At 37.4% G+C, this 19075-nt stretch overlaps 1 protein-coding gene across 1 annotated transcript in view; it reads right to left on the reverse strand.

The window, feature by feature from the left end:
• The window catches only part of TBC1D8 (TBC1 domain family member 8), a 50596-nt gene that overhangs the window by 22569 nt on the left and 8952 nt on the right, over nucleotides 1-19075 (reverse strand). The window contains exons 2-5 of the mRNA XM_067294675.1: nucleotides 15246-15356; nucleotides 10855-10973; nucleotides 8257-8485; nucleotides 4316-4556 (exon numbers count right to left, since the gene is read on the reverse strand). Coding sequence (XP_067150776.1) covers nucleotides 4316-4556; nucleotides 8257-8485; nucleotides 10855-10973; nucleotides 15246-15356 — 700 coding nt within the window. The remainder of the gene's footprint in view (nucleotides 1-4315; nucleotides 4557-8256; nucleotides 8486-10854; nucleotides 10974-15245; nucleotides 15357-19075) is intronic.

Consider the following 19075-nt stretch of genomic DNA (forward strand, 5'->3'; position numbering starts at 1 on the left):
ATTCTTTTATATAACAGGGGCACCGAAGTTGTAATTGGAGGAGAAAGATGTTTTAGCCTGCCTTTATGAAAGTCTTGATATTCTCCTCACATGAAACAGTGTTGTACCAGGCTAGCTGAGAGACAGTACCCAAAAAGCAGCCATCAGAGGCTCACTACTAAACGGAAGGCTCTATTGAAGGGACCTCCACGGGGGCTCTGTCCTCGATTCAGTATTTTCATTAGCAAGCTGAATGATGGAACAGAGACCGTAGATATTAAATTTGACTAATGAGCCAAAGAACAAGATCAGTATTCAGTCCGATATTTGTAAACTGAAGGAATGACATGGAAAAAAAAGCAGTAGAAACATTTTTAGATGTACACAGTAAACTGTACAAATACAGCATGCAAACCTACTCCAGAGATTCTCCAGAAGAGACCTAGGGGTTACAACGGATCACAAACTGAAGACAAGTTAACAACAACATGCTATTACAAGAAAGAGGATCACAGTACTGGGATGTATGAGGAAGCACCCAGCTTTCAAGACGTAGCAATGCAGCCCTGGAGCTAAAGCACACGCAGCCGTGCTGCTTTGTTTCTGGCCAGCACTGGCGAGCTTGCAGCTCGAGCTCTGCATCCAGCTACCGCCTTTCTGCAAAGGTACAGAATAAATGAAGCATGTTCAGAGAAGAGCAGCCAGAAGGATCAGAGGGCTAAAAACAGGAGCAGTAAGAAAAACCTGGACAAACTAGGGCAGTGCAGTTTAAAGAAGCAGAGAGAAAGGAGATGCGTATCAGTCTCCAAAAATACAAATGGTTCCTGTAAATAGAGAGAAAATCTGTTCTCTTTAATACTACTGGATAGGACAAGAAGCAATAGACTTAAAAAGCAGCAAGAAAGATTCAAGTTAGACTTTAGGAAAGACTTTTTAATGGTAAGACAGTGAAATACTGGTATGGATTCTGACATTTCCATTACTGGAAATCCTTAAAAACAGGTTAGGCAAACATCTGTCAGGAATGACATAGGGATAATTCAAACTCTGCCTCTTGCCAGGGGGATGGAATAAAATGAGGTCCTTTCTAGTCATAGTTTCCTTATTGCCTAAGTTCTGTGGCATTGTCAGATTCTCTCTCAGAAGGAACCGTGTGGACTGAAGTGACATTTATGATTCAAGATATTTCAAACAGTTTCTATTCAGCTTAGATCAGTATTAAAAACCCTCTTTGCTTTTATATGAAGCAAAGCCATCCTTATTGGCAATTCACAGTTGTACATGAAGAAAAGATACAAACAGGTTGGACCTTAGAGAAATGCATAGCACTTTTGAAACTTTACTGACACTGAAGCTTTTAAATCATGTGTTCAGCTCAGGCCATTTCCTTAATACGTCTGAGGAATGCAATTGATATTCGTGCATCCTGAGAGAGATGGAAATAAAAAGTAAAATAAATCTATAACAGAGATTTTACTGCCTTATTAGAGAAGAATAGTTACGCCATGGCCCAGTAAGACTGTATGGCACACGACTGTGTCTGCAAGGAACAGCACTTGTAATTATCAAACACCTCAGCCTCACTTTGCTTTTTAGGGCAATTAAATGGTTGTTAATCCCTTGTAATCCATTGTGCCAAGCCCTATCCTTCCATTCAGAAGGATGGAAACTTGCATTTTATCTTGTTTGACTCTGGCCATGATATAGCTCATGAGTCTTCTCTCTCCACTCTTCAGCTGGATGACCCCCAAGAGGCTCAGAAACAGTAGCAAAGATTTCTGTTTTTCAGAGTGCAGTATATACAGACTATAATGATATTAAAAATGCCTTTTTTAAAATAAAGATACCGAGATGAGCCTCTTGTAAAAGAAACCCCAACAAACAAAAGCAGTCTACAGAACCTTCCTTAATTTGACTCAGTTATAATAATTTAAACAACGTGTGGCTTATTGCTTTCATTTTGATAGATGACATTGCAGTATTTGCTTTCAAACCATGCACAAGAATTAATAAAGATAATGTATTAGGGGGCCAAATGTCAAGTGAAAAAATAGTTGTTCTTGTAGTATTACAATGCCTTTAGAAAAAGGCAACACACAACAACTTCACACAACAAAAAAGTTCAACTCCCCAAAATACATTAGCATTAGAAACCAGTTTATCCACTATTCAAACTACAGTCTTGCTTAATCACATTACATCAAAATGGTTAATGAAGTGTGACAAAGGGCACCAGAAATTGCAACTTATCCAGCCACTACCTAATTTACGTAGAGGAAATGCAATTTTGGCATCTTCCAGGTTTTCCCTTCTGCCATCTCAAGTTACAGCACAGCAGCTTGGTTAGAGAACATCTTGCCCAGGAATCCTCTAGCGTTTTTATGTCTCCCTCCTCCTCATTCCCTCCCCCCTCGTCCCTCCATTTTAAGTTGGAAGGAAGGGGAGGGAAAAAAAAACACCTGAATAAATGTGTGGAGTGATTTCTATTGCTCGTTTGTTAGCATACATACTAATTCTCAAAAGTGCTGCCAGGTACTTTGTTGATTCCCTGAGAACCTCCATATTATGGCATATCATTAAGCTTATACTGCTCTCTGTTGCTGTAATTTTAGGACTTATTGTGGTTTTTCTTTCAGTTAATACCTTTGATTCAAAGGCTCTTTTGGAAAGAGAAAACAATGAATTAAAAATCAGTAGACTGTGAAAATATCTCCCCCCAAAGTTTTTTGTCACACCTCCTCTAGCTTTACTTCCCTTGCTTCAAAGATGTAATTTTTTAGTCTAAAAGCAGGAGCATGGTAGAACAGTAAAGAATGAAAAGCACAGAAGGAGGCTTGGAAGCAATCTATTACTCAGTCAAAGCACACATCCTACATTTCTTAGGCCAAAAGCCCACAATATTAGCAACATCCAGTTACACACACATTTTAAAAATCAGTTACAGCTGTTGTGTTTAAAGGAATCTTGGCTTTGAAAACAAGTCCATAAAAAGTTTGTGGCTCATCACTACTGTATCAATCTAACAAACATCTCAAAATGAATTTCTTGATGAGGTCACGGATGAAATCCTGGTCTCAATGATTTTACTTAATGTGAGTATATATAAACTACAGGGAAAGTAAGTTTTGTTTTGTTTTTTAAATCTCTTATGAAACTTTGCAGAACTGTTTAGCTGAAACATATATCCACTACTAGTGCAAAAACACACCCCTGAAACAATAAAATGGGTATTCATTTTTTTGACATCTATTTTGGGGGAAACGATACCCTGGAAGTAACACCTGGCTAATTCTCTTTGTACCTCTGGCAGAAGGAGAGGAAGGAAAAACAGGAAACAATATGATTCAGAAGTGGATAAGCGTTCCACTCACATTTATTTGGAAAAAAAAAAAGTATTTTAAACTAACACTGATGTCCTAGGCGAATTCCAATTTTGGCTATTGCATTCTGCCCACCTAAAATTCCTCTCTACAGCTTTGCTTCCCCTTTCAAATAACAGCAAATAAAACAAAGTTCTGTGTTGTGTTATTGTCAGAGAATAGTTATCAATTTCTCCTTAAGAATCAAATGCATTTCTGCAGTGGGAGAGGAATGCATAGATGCATTTCAGAGAGGCATTGGATAGAACTGACGACAGCATATAAATCTGTTACCACAGGCTCTGTAGGGTTTTTTTGGTTTTGTTTGTTTTGATTTCTATGCCTGCTTGTTAAGTTGGCTACAGTAATCATACTAGTGGGGAATTCCATGTATCAGATATGATCAAAAGTAATGATTCTACAGGATTGACAGCACTAGAAAAACCTATGCATAGCTGAAATTATAAGCAAAAGAATGCCACTGTTCAGGAAAAATGGAAGGTAGAAACTATCTGTCACTGGAATTTACCTTTCCAAGGAACAGCGCTTTTAAAGCAAAAATAAAATGTGTGTGTGTGTGTGTGTGTGTGTGTGTGTGTGTGTTTATATAGTATCTTGCAGGCAAGATACTTTGTTCCATATATATATACACATATACACACACACACATATATAAAATATATTTTATACATATTTATATATATATATATATAGAGAGAGAGAGAGAGAGAGAGAGAGAGGTGCATTTTAATTTGTAGGCAAAATACTTTGTTCCATGTATACACGTATATATATGGAACAAAGTATTTTGCCTATAAATTAAAATGCACCTATTGGACACACTTTGGTACATTATAAAGCTTGTTTTCCCCCCCTAGTCGAGTAGACCTTTGAAGTTTTACTCCGCTAATAAAGCAAACCAAAAATCCTGTTATTTTACCTCAGTGCACACAAGGAAGAACAATTCAGCTTTTTACCTCTTTGTAATCTGAGTAGGATCCTGTAGGCCTGGATCCAGTTCAAAGATCTCATTATCTAGTAGTCTTCGGAGTGTTACATCTGCCAGTTGCTCCATTATCCTGAATGCCTCAGCAATATTGAGGAACGTGGAGAAATCACGTTCTTTGTTTGGAGTGGTGACACGGACAGTATCAGTCATGAAGACATTGGAGGTTCTTTCCAATTTCTGGACCTCAACCCAAGGAATGATAAGTTTTACTGCCATTGGAGAAAAAGGAAACGTGTGTCAGGAATTATGTTTAAATTTTTCAGATTTGGGAATATGCAAATGCAGAATGAAATGTAAACAACGGAAGAGACGAAACACTCATTTTTACAGACAACAGGCAAGAAAAAAAATGAAATGCCTGTTCTTGCCCCATCAAATTTTTTTGCCCTCAAATTTTTTCCTATTTTCATAAAAGCTGTTAGATTGGGGAGTTCTATCTCTGCAGAACACCTCCAAAAGCTTTGTTCATAACTTCTTTACAAGAAGTTTCTGCAACCTTCTTAATTACTACCAGAAAAAAAATGTCTTTTCAAGAGCAGGAAGAAAATAGGGGAAGTAAACTTACAGGCAGGTGGAAAATTTATTCCAATTACAAGTACAGTATTTTAACTTTTAAAATAAAGGTTACTCCCACACAAAAAGAAGCTTTTGCACCCGGACATTTTTTAAAAGTTTAAGTAATACTGTGACTAGAACATCAAAGAAAACTACCTAGGCATGGGGATCTTCCTATTTTGGTTGCCTTTTACTTGAAAGGTACAATGGCAAACTTTGACATAAACATTAATATAAACAACAAGTCTGAATACGTTTAGAGAAGAAGTATAGGACAGTGGTCTCTATAGTAAAACACTCCGCTGAATCATATAAATAGAAACAGAAGAAAGAATCAGCTTATTTTAAACAACCACTGAAGGATGTACTTGCCTCTTGTAAGAATTTTTGGCTAGAAGTTAGGCCAGGAAGGACTTTAAAATTGAATCGATTTCTACTTAAAAAACTGCTGGAACCTGCGCAGGAAGCTCTGTGCCAACAACCAAAGACTATGCCCCGTAACATCCCCTGCTTGTCTCATGGTGCCAATAAGTAATAAAAAGGCAGTAATAACAAACATTGTCATATGTATGACGCTTATCCATGATCATTAGTTATACGAGTAGCTACCCTCGGCAAGTTTTCTATATTACATGAACCACAACTGTCAAGATTATTTACAGATTAAATTTTTTCTTAAATAAAATACAGCTGCGTCAACACACAAACTGTGGTGAACGGTCATAAAATAGTCTGTATCGGCACAGGCAAGGGAACAAAGATTAAAAACAGTGCTGTAGCAATAACATTACTGTTCAAACAGATCAGAATCACACCGGTTCTACAGTGTTTGCTATAGAGACAGCACAGCAGACAGTAATAGGCCAAAACTTTTAATGAAAGGATCAAAGTCTGCAATGTTTTAGAAAAAGGAAAATTGTATTTAAGGTAAAGAACACTTTACCTTGGCACTTCCTTTCAAGAACTCTGACATTCTAACCCTTAAAATTCTGCAAATACTTAGCAGTCAAGATAAAAGGAGACTTATCCTGAAGAAAGTTCAATGTACTGTATGCTCATATAAACCATAAGCTAGTTTTATGAGAAACTGAAAACGGGTTCTAGTATTTTATTCCAGATCATTTCAACATAAAATAAAACAGGGAAAAGATTTGCCAGAAGCAGAGGACTTAATACTTTGCCTATAAAAGATATTTCAGTCTACTATTTGGGGGAATTTTTATGCTCAAAACCGTAACAGAATTAATTTTATTGCAACTCATATATTGGTTTTCTCCCAGTGCAGTACTGAAGAATGCAATAATTGTGATTTATCAGCATTATTTTCTAGACCAATTTAACCAATGTTACTTTTTGATTACTACCTGAAAAAAGGATAATGAATCCCTTGTTCTACTTACAATCAGCATCAAGTTCTCAAGTATTAACAACCAAAACTACAGTAAATCAGGATTATTCAGTATAACTCAAGTGGTTCATAACTGCAACAAAAATTAGCCTTGAAACTGTAGTAATCATATTTATCAGAAACAGGGAGGTGGGAAGCATTTCAAGATATAATGTTTCCCACTGAGTGAGAGAAGTCTTGTTTAACCAAAAAAAACCCCCAAACCACCTCAGTTTTTTATTGCTCATTTCCAGGTACAGGAACATGAAGGCAGTAAAACTGATTGTAACACTGAATGACCAGTTTACTTTCCTTGTTCAAAATGAAAAGTCACAAACATGTAGCTGTGTGTGTGTGTGGGGGGGGGGGGGTTGTTGTATTTTCATAATGAATTATTATTAAAGAGAAATGATTTCTTCTTAAGTAATACAGTGTGATGTTGTTCTTCCAGTATCATTTAACAATCTAAGGTATTGCATAAACAAAACGTCTGGAATAGTAGGAAGGATTTTTCTCCTCTCCTTCCTCTTTCACTCTTTATCCTTCATTAATAAGTATCTTTTATGCTTTGTGTGCTTTGGTAGACTGGTTATCTGAGATTTAATTAGTGAAAGTCTGCAATGACAGCAAGAAGAAATAATTCACAAAGGACATTATTTAATATTACACAGAAAACAAGGAAATTAAATAAGGACTCAGATATCTAGTATGTATCAAAAACTCCATTATATTCTTTCAAATCAAATTCAACTTTTGTATTTATAACGAGTAACAAACATATTGGTATTTTAAATCTAACTCTGCCCACTTCTTGAAGATATGACAAAATAATTGGCCTGAAATAAAATAAGGAGAAAAGGATCTCCAACTCTAGGTATGTCCTTGTATGTTTTAAATCTTAGCAATTAACATTTACTATCTTACTTATTTTTACAGTAATGTACTTCAGCTTTAAATCTACAATTTCATTTAACTAGCCATCCCAATTCTAAATCTGGCCAGTAAATGGTAATGTTTTCCTAATTGTTATAACTGACAATTCTTGCTAGGTTTATTTTACTATCCTTGCTGAAGATGCAGCAGAATATACAGGACTCACGAAAATAACAATTCAAGCACGCTCTTATGAAACAGAGGAATGCTATACACTTTAAATAGCTACATCTGTTTTTACCTTCCAGTATCTATTCTGACAAGCTTATCATAATCATACTGCTCTTCCTCTGCAGTAGGAAATCATGACCAAAGTCTTACAATTAGCTTCCTAAAGTATACATTCAGATTTTTAGTCACCATCGCACACAAATTTGCCACTTGAAGATCTTAAAATCATGGGACATGCTTGTTTTAACTTTCCTGTGCTGTTGTTCTGAAATGAGTAGAAAAGAAAGTTGACCTTTCTCACTTGAAAATACTGAATTTTCACACTGCTGTTTAGAGAGCAAGATATAGCTTTGTTTCCTGTTCTATTTTCAAATACATAGCTAAATTTGCACATTTCTGGTAGCACGCTTTCTTAGTCAACTAGCACTTCCTTTACTATCTTGCTGTCTATTCCTGCACTACCAACAGCTGTGTTAAAAGCAGCTATTATTGTGCTTCCATGTATGTGGGAGGGACTGTTCCTTAGCGACCATTTTCAGCATTAAAACTATCTATTTAAGAATCTGTAGGAGGTCTCTTACATTTTAAATCTGCTTAACATTAAAAGAAAAAGACCTAAATACCAACTGTATCTACATACTCTTATATATTCATTTTTATTATGTTCATATTTTATTTTTAATTGGGTAAAGGATGAAGTGAAAAAACAAATTAAACAAGATATTTCATCCAAACAGAAAAAAAACTCAGAAGATAAACTTCAGAGCAGAATTACATTTTTCATAAAAAAGAATAACTGCTTTTGCATTTAGTTATATTTACATCTCTGCATAGCATTAGATTTCTTACATATTTACACTTACATTCTTTGCCCAGGAAGAAGGAATAAAAACAGAGATGATTGATACTCAAATAAAGCCAGCCCTGCCGAGGAACTTTTCCTTTCCAACAACAGCAGGAATAATAGGTGATCAACTTCTCTGCTTCAGGAAAATTAAATCTGGATTCAAATTTCACTAGGGCTTCTCGGAACTTTTCAGGATCTTCCTCCTGCTCAGCCAGTTTACTGCTGGTTTCCTCTGCAATCAGTGCCTGATTCAAAAACAGGATAACATATTATGATAAACCTGCAGTATTTGCATTCAGACAAGTTACTACAAGCTACCCATTCAAATTTTAAAAAACACAGCTCTTTCTTAAAAGGAAATTCAAGTTGATGTGCAAGTTTCACAAATGAATAAATTTCTACAGTGCTTGTATCTCTCATACATTACTCATACTTTCACATCAAGACTCCCTGTGTGTCTCCCCCTACCCCACAATGAGTCTGGCAGAAACATATTTACAGTTTCACTGCTGCTTGTAATTCCTGTTATTTGGCAAAGGTACAGTAATAACTTTGTATACTGATCAATACTGTTTTCCTACATGAAGCAACACAATGAAATGTGTCAATAACTTGCAACATGCCTTAAACCATTAAAAATATGACTTAAGAACGTCTACATAGAAATAATTAAATGTTGAGAATTTTAATAGCAGTATTACTAGAAAGGAGTTAAATGCATATTGCACCATTCTGATAAGTAGCTTGCATATTACAGTACCTGAGGTAATTTGCAATTACTAAGCAAACCCAATACGCCAAAAGTCTACAGTAGAGGCCAGAGAGTCCAAAACCTGGCCTTTAGTACTGAGTAATGAAACCTGAAGAATCTTAACTACTCCTCTGTGCTAGGTAATTCTCCACCACAGTATTATCAAGCCATACAGCGCACTCAATCTGTTCTGTACTAAGAATCCCTGCAGTACTAACAGAAGCAGAAGTGAAGCTTTTCAGCAAGGTGCAGGGCACTGGAGTCAAGTTTTTAGCCTGCTTTCCTAAAGAATCCAGATTTACGCAATGCTGCTTTGTTTCCTCCCCTTCTTCCCCAACTCCAGAACCCACTGAGATTATAACAGCAGGGTTGAAATTAGCCAATAACATTATGTTCCCACAAGCTTTCCAAAACAAAGAAGTGGGTAGAGAAGAGCATCTTACTAAAATTTTTACCAAGGAAAAAGCTGCAGCAGGACCCGACTTACAGCCACCAGAGACCTGCACAGGTGGCAGCCATTATCAGACTTCTGTGGGAGCGTGTATTTTATTAGAAGCGGTGTACCAGAAGCCAGGCTTTGTAAGTTCAACTGGATGTGACGTTATTCCTTTAAATCTGGTCTTCAGCTGCCAAATTCCCCTAACTTTAGAATTCCACCTTCAGCCTTTTAAAGGCACGCTTATTTGTACAGCACTGAGGATACCCGGCAGCTTCACTGCAGTCCAGTGACCGAGACTCATACATCCTCCAAAGCCAACAGCAATTTCCACGCTGAATCCTCACGAGCGGAGCCCAAGAAGACATGCAGTGCCCTCACTGCAGGGTCCAAGCACCCAGGCACTGCCTGGCCTGCCAGGCCAAGGCTGACTCTGTGCCAGGGGCCTGCTCTCCCTGCGCAGTGGCGATTACATCATCATCGACATGGATGTTTCGCTAGTAGATTCAGCCATTTGGGCTATTTCCTACTGAAATCTCCAAGCCTGATCAAGCAGGACGACAGTATTGAAAATGGATGCTTGGGCAGAACTGGCCAGGAGAAATTGATGGGATAAAGCTAGGAAAAAATATGGGAGATGAGAGGAGAAATGTAGTAAGGAGAAAAAGCTGAGATAAATGAAGAGAAGGTGTTTAACAACGTTTTGGAGAGGAGAAGGAATTAAAAATAGATGCTTAAGGAAGCTTGGCTATACACCACAAACTCTTACAGGAAAAAGAAGAATAGGAAGTGATGAAGATGAAATTAGATTTGAGATCAGGCAGCTTCCATGGAGATGCAAGAACACAGGCCATAGCAGATTCAAACATCACAGAGAAAACCTATCAGCTATACCCCACTCTAACCACAGCACAGACGTACCCATACACCTGGTATTACATACACCTTCTTTTGACTGAACACACATGATGGAACAGGGTTTTTTTCACCCTACAGAAAGTATTGCTGCTTAGCATGGAGCATGCAGCCAGCACTGTCATGCCAATGGCAATACTTGGCCCAAAGAAGATTTAGGAAATCTTGCTCTACAAGAAGCTGCTAGCTGTGTAGTCTTGTATGAAAATACAGGAGCACAAACATCTCCCAGCTTCTTACAAGACTGGATGACAACAAATTAGCGAGACCATGGATGTGCAGAAGTGTGGAAATCAAGACATGAACAAGAAAAGTAGGCACGTTTTGTGATAAATATAATTGCATTCAGGATGAACACAGTAGCTAGGTCAGTGCATTTTACCAAAAAAAAAAAAAAAAAAAGTTTACATAGGCAAAAACAAATTTGAATGACAATAACTTCATGACATTATTTTTAACAAATCCCATGTGAGTGGGCAGGGAAGGGTGAAAGCAAGACAAAGTTTCCTTACCTTTACTTTCCCTTTGACAAAACTAACAATATCTTCTTTATTGTCAAAAACAAACAAAGTATGGAGCAAGTTTTGTTCCAGCCATTCCCAATGCTGGTTTATCTCCTCTACAGTGGCACCTAGAAAAGCAAAATTAATATATTGAAACTCATGCTATAAAATAAAATTGAAAGGAAGAAGAAAAAGCAATAAAATACATTTCATAAATTCATTATGAGATACTGAACTTTCAACCTCGAAATTCTCAGTCGCAAACAGGCCAAAAAAGTCTAATATGTAACAGTATAGTTAGAGGAAAAAACAAAAACCTTACTGTTGTAGAGAATTAGTTTTAGTGCTTTTCATTTTTAGTATCTTCACAAAAGTTCTTGGCCAGCAAATGCTACATTAAAAGTCAAACTTCCTGATGTTTCTTTCTCCCTCCCTTTGCATGCACATGCGTATGTATACACACATGCCATACACAGCTTTGAGAGGAAGTTACATAGTCATAATTTGTATCTTATTTGAAAAATTTTCTGTAGTAATTAAAGCACCTAAAAATAAAGGAGTTCAGTTCAACAGCACTTAAGAGATCTACAAGAGTGTGTTTGTACAGTTTGGGGGGACAAATACAGTGGATAGAAAAATCTTAGAAAAATAGTGGGATTTAAGGGTTTTGTCCCCCTCTCTTTTTTTTTTTTTTTTTTAAGGTAGTATGTTCACACTAACTCCAGAAATAACATTTCAGTCACTTGCTTGTGTTGGCTATTTCTGCTTAAAACTGACCTATAGCTGCATCTCATTATGACACAAGGACAAAAAATCAGTGCAAAAGAGGCAAGATACAGGAATATTAGGAGAAAATCTGACTGCTCTAGCTCTTACTGGTTCAGTGATTAAACATTATAGGTAAAAACGTAAAGGCAGAAAAAGATGCTTTTTCTAGTGCCTAGCTAGTGGAAAAGGGGAGAGTAGTAGTGTGGCATGAAACAAAAAGCACAGAGGAGTATAATAATAAGATGAATCTCAAATAGAAGACCCATTATCTCAAATTTTGATTTGTGTGTACCTCAGAGAGACAGCACGTTGCCTCACAATGAAAGATGATAAATTTAGCTTAGGATTTTCCACCTTCCTCTGCTCTGTTTCCCATAAAGAATGCCAACTGGCAGGGAAACTTTCCAAGCTTTAACTTCCTTAACACTGACAGGAAGGTCTGGTGATGGAACTTCATAAGTATCATCAATCAAGGTTTAAAAAAAAAACACACACAAGAAAGAAGAGACACTTAAATAGCCTTTACATAAAGAAAACATTATATTAAATGTTATGAACACCAGAAACACAGCCATTTTATGTTGAAATGTCTGTGCAAAGCAAATGCTGATTTGAATTTTTACATCTGAGCAGCCTAAAAGACACCAACTTTGTGGGAGAGCTGGTGGGCTCTCTTGTGAAATAAGGCATGAGCAAGGAGTCTTTCACAGCAGCATCCACATTGTTCTTACTGCTCTAAGTCTTGGCTCAAGCAGTAGTTATCTTTTACTGAGACTATTGCAATCTTTCCTGCCTGCCTTTAGGTATCCCCACAGATTCTGCTTAAATACTGAAAGATCTTTCTCTCTTTTATTTGACAGGCCAACCCAACAAATTTTTGGTCCCTTCTTTATTTCTAATTCACATTCCATGGCTAATACTGATACCACACATGCCTTGTCAGTCTCTTTCTTACTTCTCTTCCTGTGCCCAAGCTCTTCACAGCATTTTGTTTTATTTCACCTTTTGTCTATTTTTTGTGAGTCTGTACCAAATGTATATTCAATCTAACCATCAGCTCACTCCTCTTATTCTCTTCTTTAAACCTATTTATTTAATAATTGCCATGCTCTCCCTCTCTCAGATGGTCATCACTTCACTTGACTGTTACTGATGTTTCTATTTGGGCTACAAGCTTTCTGAAAGTAAAGTCATAAGTGTCATAAAGTCATAAATCTACACTATGGCTGAGGTTAGGGATTTTTTTCCCCTTATTGGTGTAACATGGTTAACCATCTGGATGAAAACAGCTCTGCCAGAACAGCTGTGCTGGGTATGGATCAGATTTCCTAGCAGCCCTCAGAGATTTGCAGAAGACTGTAACACAGACATGACCTTTACGCATAAATTACCATTTAAGCCTACAGCTCCTAGAACAGAGAACTGTCAACAGGCAACTGAAAAATGTCATTTTAATTAACTGTCTAACAACGCGATGGCTATCCCTAATGAAGTTACATCAGGAGACTGCTAGGAGTTCCTGGAACTGCTCTTGTCTTTACTACGTAGCAGGAACCATCCTTAATTTGTTTGACAGACTGCTCCTTAAAAATCCAGTAACAAAACTCTAACATCACATTTGCATGAGCTTCTTCAGCACCTCACTAAGAGACAGCAAGTTTGAGAAGCGCAGAATAGGGCTCACGTGCAGAAGGCACTCCTGCATGGCCCCAGCACACCGCTGCCCCGTGCGGGGAGCACCTCAGCACAGAGCGGCCTTCAGCAGCCCATCCCAAACATACTCAACCAGCAACACGCAGGAAAAAGGCTGTAGGGACAGCTGTAGCATGGTGGGGAAAGCAAAGTAATTTGCAGGCCTTCAGCTTCCTAAGAAAAGGGTCAAGTCGTGCTGTTCTTCTGTCTGCTCTTGCCAAAGCCAGTTTTTCCCTGGACACTCAAGTCAGGGTTTCACAACAAAAGTACTATTCAAAAACAACTTCTGCTACTGTGGATCTTAATTTCTATCCAGTTCCTGCAACCACAAATGTGTTCTACCTATACAGTACACAAAACAGAACCCTCTGCTTTCCATTCTGTTGCTATAAATCTCATTTTCTTAGGGCTGTGTATTCATTTAGAAGGGGAAAAGAGAATATTTTAGAAAACATTAAACACAATTTTATCTCAGCAAAATCCTGAACCATTCCAACTAGGCAAGTTTTTGATTTATATTTCCTTTAATAAGGAGAACTCAGCTGCCACTGTGCAATAATAGTGTGGATAGGGCACGGATCAGCCCCAGAAAGGAATATTACGTACACTCAAATGACCATGACAGCAACACTGAACTTACATTTCCAGTGAAAGCTGTCTTCAGAGGAGTATAACAGCATGAAGCTCTTGAATTCTTAAATTTCTCAATGAGGTGGCATTTTAAAAAGGGGGGGGGGATGGGAAGGGGACATAAAGCACAGGGCAATTACAAAAACAAGAAAACCCACCCACAACAAAAAATAACACTAGTAGACTTTACACAGCCTTCTTCACACATATCCGTCAATGTATAGTAGTTTTGATTTGCAACCCTTCACTTCAGTGTGGTATCTTCAAAACACAGCTATTTTTCAGACACACAGAAACTTCCCCTAGACAGCCCTTTCTCAGTGTAGAACATTTCCTTAAGGAACACAGGGAAGAATTAGAGTATTCATGGGGGAAATGCAAACAGATCTCAGCTGGGACCACTGCAGAGATGTAGAACGAGCTTGTAAGAACCTAAAAGAAGAGTGTGCTTTCATTTAAAGAAGTACTATGTCAGATACCATCACCAATATGTCAACACACATATTAGCTAACTATTTCACTGCTTGATCCATATAATAAATGAAAGGAAAACCTACCATAAATTTCAACAGTAGCATTTTTACAGACTGGAAAAGAAGGAATGAGAACATCACTGAAGACTGGCCAACAAGAACAAGATGTAAAAACAAGTACATTCAGATGGCCTTCAGCATGCCATGGTAAGGCAGCTGAAACATCAGTATCACTTTCCTGAAGAAAGGTTCAATCTTTGAAAGTTGCAAAAACACTGCAGAAGAGATAGTGCACAATGGGCCAGGCAATTATGCACTTCCCAATGACAAGTTCATTATCATTTAAATATTGTAGCATCTTTTAAATGTTCCAGTTATACTTTGTTATAATCGAGAGTTGTGAGGGATTTCCTAGTAAGCAAGTGAAAAGAACTACAGATATACATACTGGTGAAAGACTAGACTTAATAGCTTCTTGCTGTAAGAAACTATTACTCCCACCTGAAAAGATATGCATATGAACAGAATCACACTTGCAAGAGACAGAAAATTAAAGCAAAACAGCCTCAGCTAAACAACCTTTCTATAGAAGCTTAATTTTCCTAGTTAACACATTCTCATGATTAACACCTGGAATTTTAACCAAAGGTTAATTTGATTGTTAAACAAGCTATAGCCAATAGCTTTACACACTCACACCACTAGTTTGGGTTACCTTGAGCTTCTTGGACATGCAGATACTGAGCATGCTCAGAATCATGCTCAGAATTTTTTTTTTCGTATGTGACTCACCAATAGCTATGGCCCAGTAAACTTCGGATCCATTCAATAACTCACCACATGCTATGGCAGAGTAAACTTGTGATCCGGGAACTTGAAGTAAAATTCGAAACGGAGCAACACGTGCATTAGAATCTAACACAGCATCCAGGGCACCAACCAAGCGACCTGCAGCCACACGCAACCAAAAAAAAAAAAAAAAAGAAAGAAATTAGCACCAGCTGTCACTGTAACCAGTTCTATAGTTTTCCACATTTAAAACTGTAAGAATAGAACGATAGCAACATTTTCCTTCTTTTATGCTCCAATTTACAGATGTTCAAAATGTAAAAAGCAAACCAGATTAGAAGCTTATAAAGTTTTTGGGGTTTCCAGTTTTGCCATATACACACACTCACACAGAATTGAAACGGAAGACGTGAGGGAACCTTAAGAAGTTATTGTTCCAGTCCCTGCTCTGAAGCTGGATAAATATACCTATACCATAAATGGTATTGGTTGTGGGAGGTTTTGAAGAACAGGTTAGACAAAGATTCAACAACCTCCCTAATTAGCCTATTCCATTATTTTCATTACATATTCTTACAATAGAAACAAACAAACAAGCCAACCACCTCAAACCTTCCTGCTGGAAATTAGTCCCACTCCCAGGAACATGGAGACTAATTGGCCACAGACACTTTTTATGTTAAGTATTAACATCCTGAAAAAGTATCATCATGGTTCCCCACCCTTTAATGATTTCTCTTTTTCTAAATAAACCCTGATCACCTCATCTTTTCCTTATGGGACATATTTTTCAAATGGCCCATCCTTCTTCTCTAGAATTTCTCCTGTTTATCTCTGTCTTTAAGCGTGATGCTCAAAACTGGACACGATACTCACTCCTGATAAGGTCTCAGCTGCAGTAAGAGTGGAAAATCACCTCCTGTATCTTGCATACACATCTCTGTAACAAGATCCAGGAATATTTGCAGCAGTATCTTTCTGTAACTCAGCAGTTGCCTTAAATACAGGCAGACTAATTTCAGAGAGCAGGAGCAATTGCTGCCTCCCCAAAAGATTTTTGAGTCCAGCTGCTGGAAATTGCTGGCCTTTCCCTTTACCTCCCCCATAGCAGAGAGAACCAAATTGTGCACAGAAAAGTTCTTCCAGTACCATGATTTGCAAGCTGGCATGTTAATGTAACTCAGAATTGGTTTATGCCACCTACAAATAGCAATTCAGAAGAAGCTTTATATCCAATTCATCTGTACTTGTTGCAAAGCAGCGACCTGTTACAGAGAGAGATAGCAAACACCTAGAAGTTGCTTTAGCCATGTTAGTTTAGACCACTAAAATATCTAGAAAGCTTTCTGAAATATTACATTTTGCCTTTGCACATTTGACTTTTCCAACCTAAATGCTGCATTTACAGTTGTATTTTTGGGGTTTTTTGCCATTTATTCAACATAAAAAGAACTATTTCTAGCCTGCAAAGGTTTTGCTAGCTATTGGTGTCATGCACAGATTTTATAATCACATTTTCTAGTCCATCACCTAAATGATTAATGGAAACAATAAAATGAGACCTACAAGACCTCATCTGAAACGTCTTCTCACTTGGACAACAAACCACAGATAGATAATTTGAGCAGAGCGAAGCAAGTTAATTTGAGTAGAGTAGCAGCAGTGCAGCCGCTTTGTAGCCTAGGAGGTATAAGAATCTCGCAAGGAACAGGGTCAGAAGCCCTCCTAGAATGAAGATAATTATATCAACCACTTCCTCCTTGCGTGCACACACACCTTTGATGGGGCTTTCAAAGCCAAACAAAAGTTGGACACAAATGTTTTAAAACTATATTGTGAGATATTCAATAACAGTTCACTTGTGAATTAAATACATCTCAAGACATCATATCCATCTGTTTAAAATGGAGACATGAATTTGGAGACCAATGCTATATATAACATCAGAAAATGCCAAATGCTCTCCTGTTACTGCAAGAAAAAGACACCAAAATTCCTCCAAGTACAAAACCCAGCAAATTATCCATACTTGCAGAAAACAGCAAATTCACTGTGTAGTCTTCAGAATAGTTTGATTACAGCCAGTAAGATAGCATCAAAAGATTCAGAGAACAAAAGCACGGTCCAACTTTCAAATTTCAGAAGATATGACACATTACAACAAAGAAAAAGAAGAAGAAACTTATGAAGTGCTGCACATGTTTTCCCCTGATGATAGCTCTAGGAGAAAGATTCCTTTTTAATTCACTAAAGTCACTGAAAAAAGCCAAATAAAAGCAAGTACTTCTAAAATTCCAAAAGAACACCTAAACATCTGATCTGTGAAGTAGAGAAATTATAGAAAAAGGGCAAAATGTGCATAAAGTATAGAACTGCAAAATTTTGTTTTTATTTGTCTGTGCAGAATTAATTCCTTTTTCTGTTCCTGAATAACTGACCCGAGCAACCAATTCCTCTTCTCTCTTTTTACTTCTGCTTACAATTTCCATCTTGCTTATCAACTATTCAAAACAAAGTTTCTTCCTTCAACATGAAAGCTGTGCAAATAAAAGAAAATAATTCCCTAGTCTAAATTATCCATAGCTAGAATATTAACTAGGGACAATAGAGAGAAGCCATAACTAGGAATCAAAGAGAAGGGGGGAAAAAAGAGTGTGGGCATCATGATAGCAGTTTCAACCAAAATCCAAGTGCACTGTCACTTTGCTTTACTGCTCTTGCATACAGAATAAAGTCTAAGGTGGCTGGCTGGATTCCGGGGAGTTTCTCCAAGGGCTGAAAGGGGAGTCTTGTCCACCTGCCTCTTCTCTCTGCTGGCAGTGCTTGTGGTGGGGTCAGACAGTAGGTAGTGAGTGCACAGGACTAACACCAGGACAGTTAAATAAATAAATAAATAAATAAATGAGTACTTCGGAAGCCGAGCAAGCAATACACATCAGTCTCATACCTGTATTTGGCTCTCATTCAACCCCCTCAAGCCAGAATATTCAGTATTGCTGTAGGCTATGCAATAGTCTCAGTTTGACATTTTAATTTTCTTCTACCATACACAGCAGTAACCTTGTTCAGTACAACTTCATCACCATGCGTTAGCGCCTGTACTTTTGCAGTGGTACAGCCACCATGAAGTTGATATTTAAATAAATGAGTGTTGTTCCCCCCACCAACAAAAAAAAGAAAGAAAAAAGGAGACAGATGAAAAAAGGAACTTCTAATAACTAATCTGCATTTGCAAGAGTATGAAAAGAATGCAATACTAACAAATAAATAAAAGCCTTATATGATAATTCAGTTGAAACCAAAGTAGAATGAAAATTATTAAAACTAGAGGCAAAATTTGCCAAGTGTTATTTAGATCATACTTGTTTTGACTAACATTTGAACCAGAACACTTGCACTGTGTTTCTCACTGAAGCAGCAAAAAAAAAACCTAAAAAATGCCCTAAAACAAAGAAGAAAATTCACAAAGTACACAGATTTTGAAACATACTTTGAAAAACTCTTAGCTTGCGAGCAAGCACCTTTCTAATATTATGTCCTAATAGCTTGTTCCATGAAAGGGTATTTCCAAAGAGTCTCTGGCTCACACATTGATGCATTTGGATATCTTCAGTTAGGGTGAAGCAGACTTCTTTTTGTATCACAGGCAACAGTGAAACCACTTATGTCTATAGGACAGTCAAAAATTAAAAGGAAACAGAAGCAGAGGAGGGAAAGAGAGAGGAACTGCTACATTGGCTTCTATGTCAAAATTCTCACAGGTATTTTTTCTTACTCTATGTGGGACAAGATTTTTGGAAGGAACTTATAATTGAAAGTACCTCCTTCCCTTTAACCAGCTATTCTACCAACTTTTCATTAGCTTTTTGGGCACCCCA

Source organism: Apteryx mantelli, chromosome 1 (genome assembly GCF_036417845.1).
Source record: "Apteryx mantelli isolate bAptMan1 chromosome 1, bAptMan1.hap1, whole genome shotgun sequence".
Lineage (NCBI taxonomy): Eukaryota > Metazoa > Chordata > Aves > Apterygiformes > Apterygidae > Apteryx > Apteryx mantelli.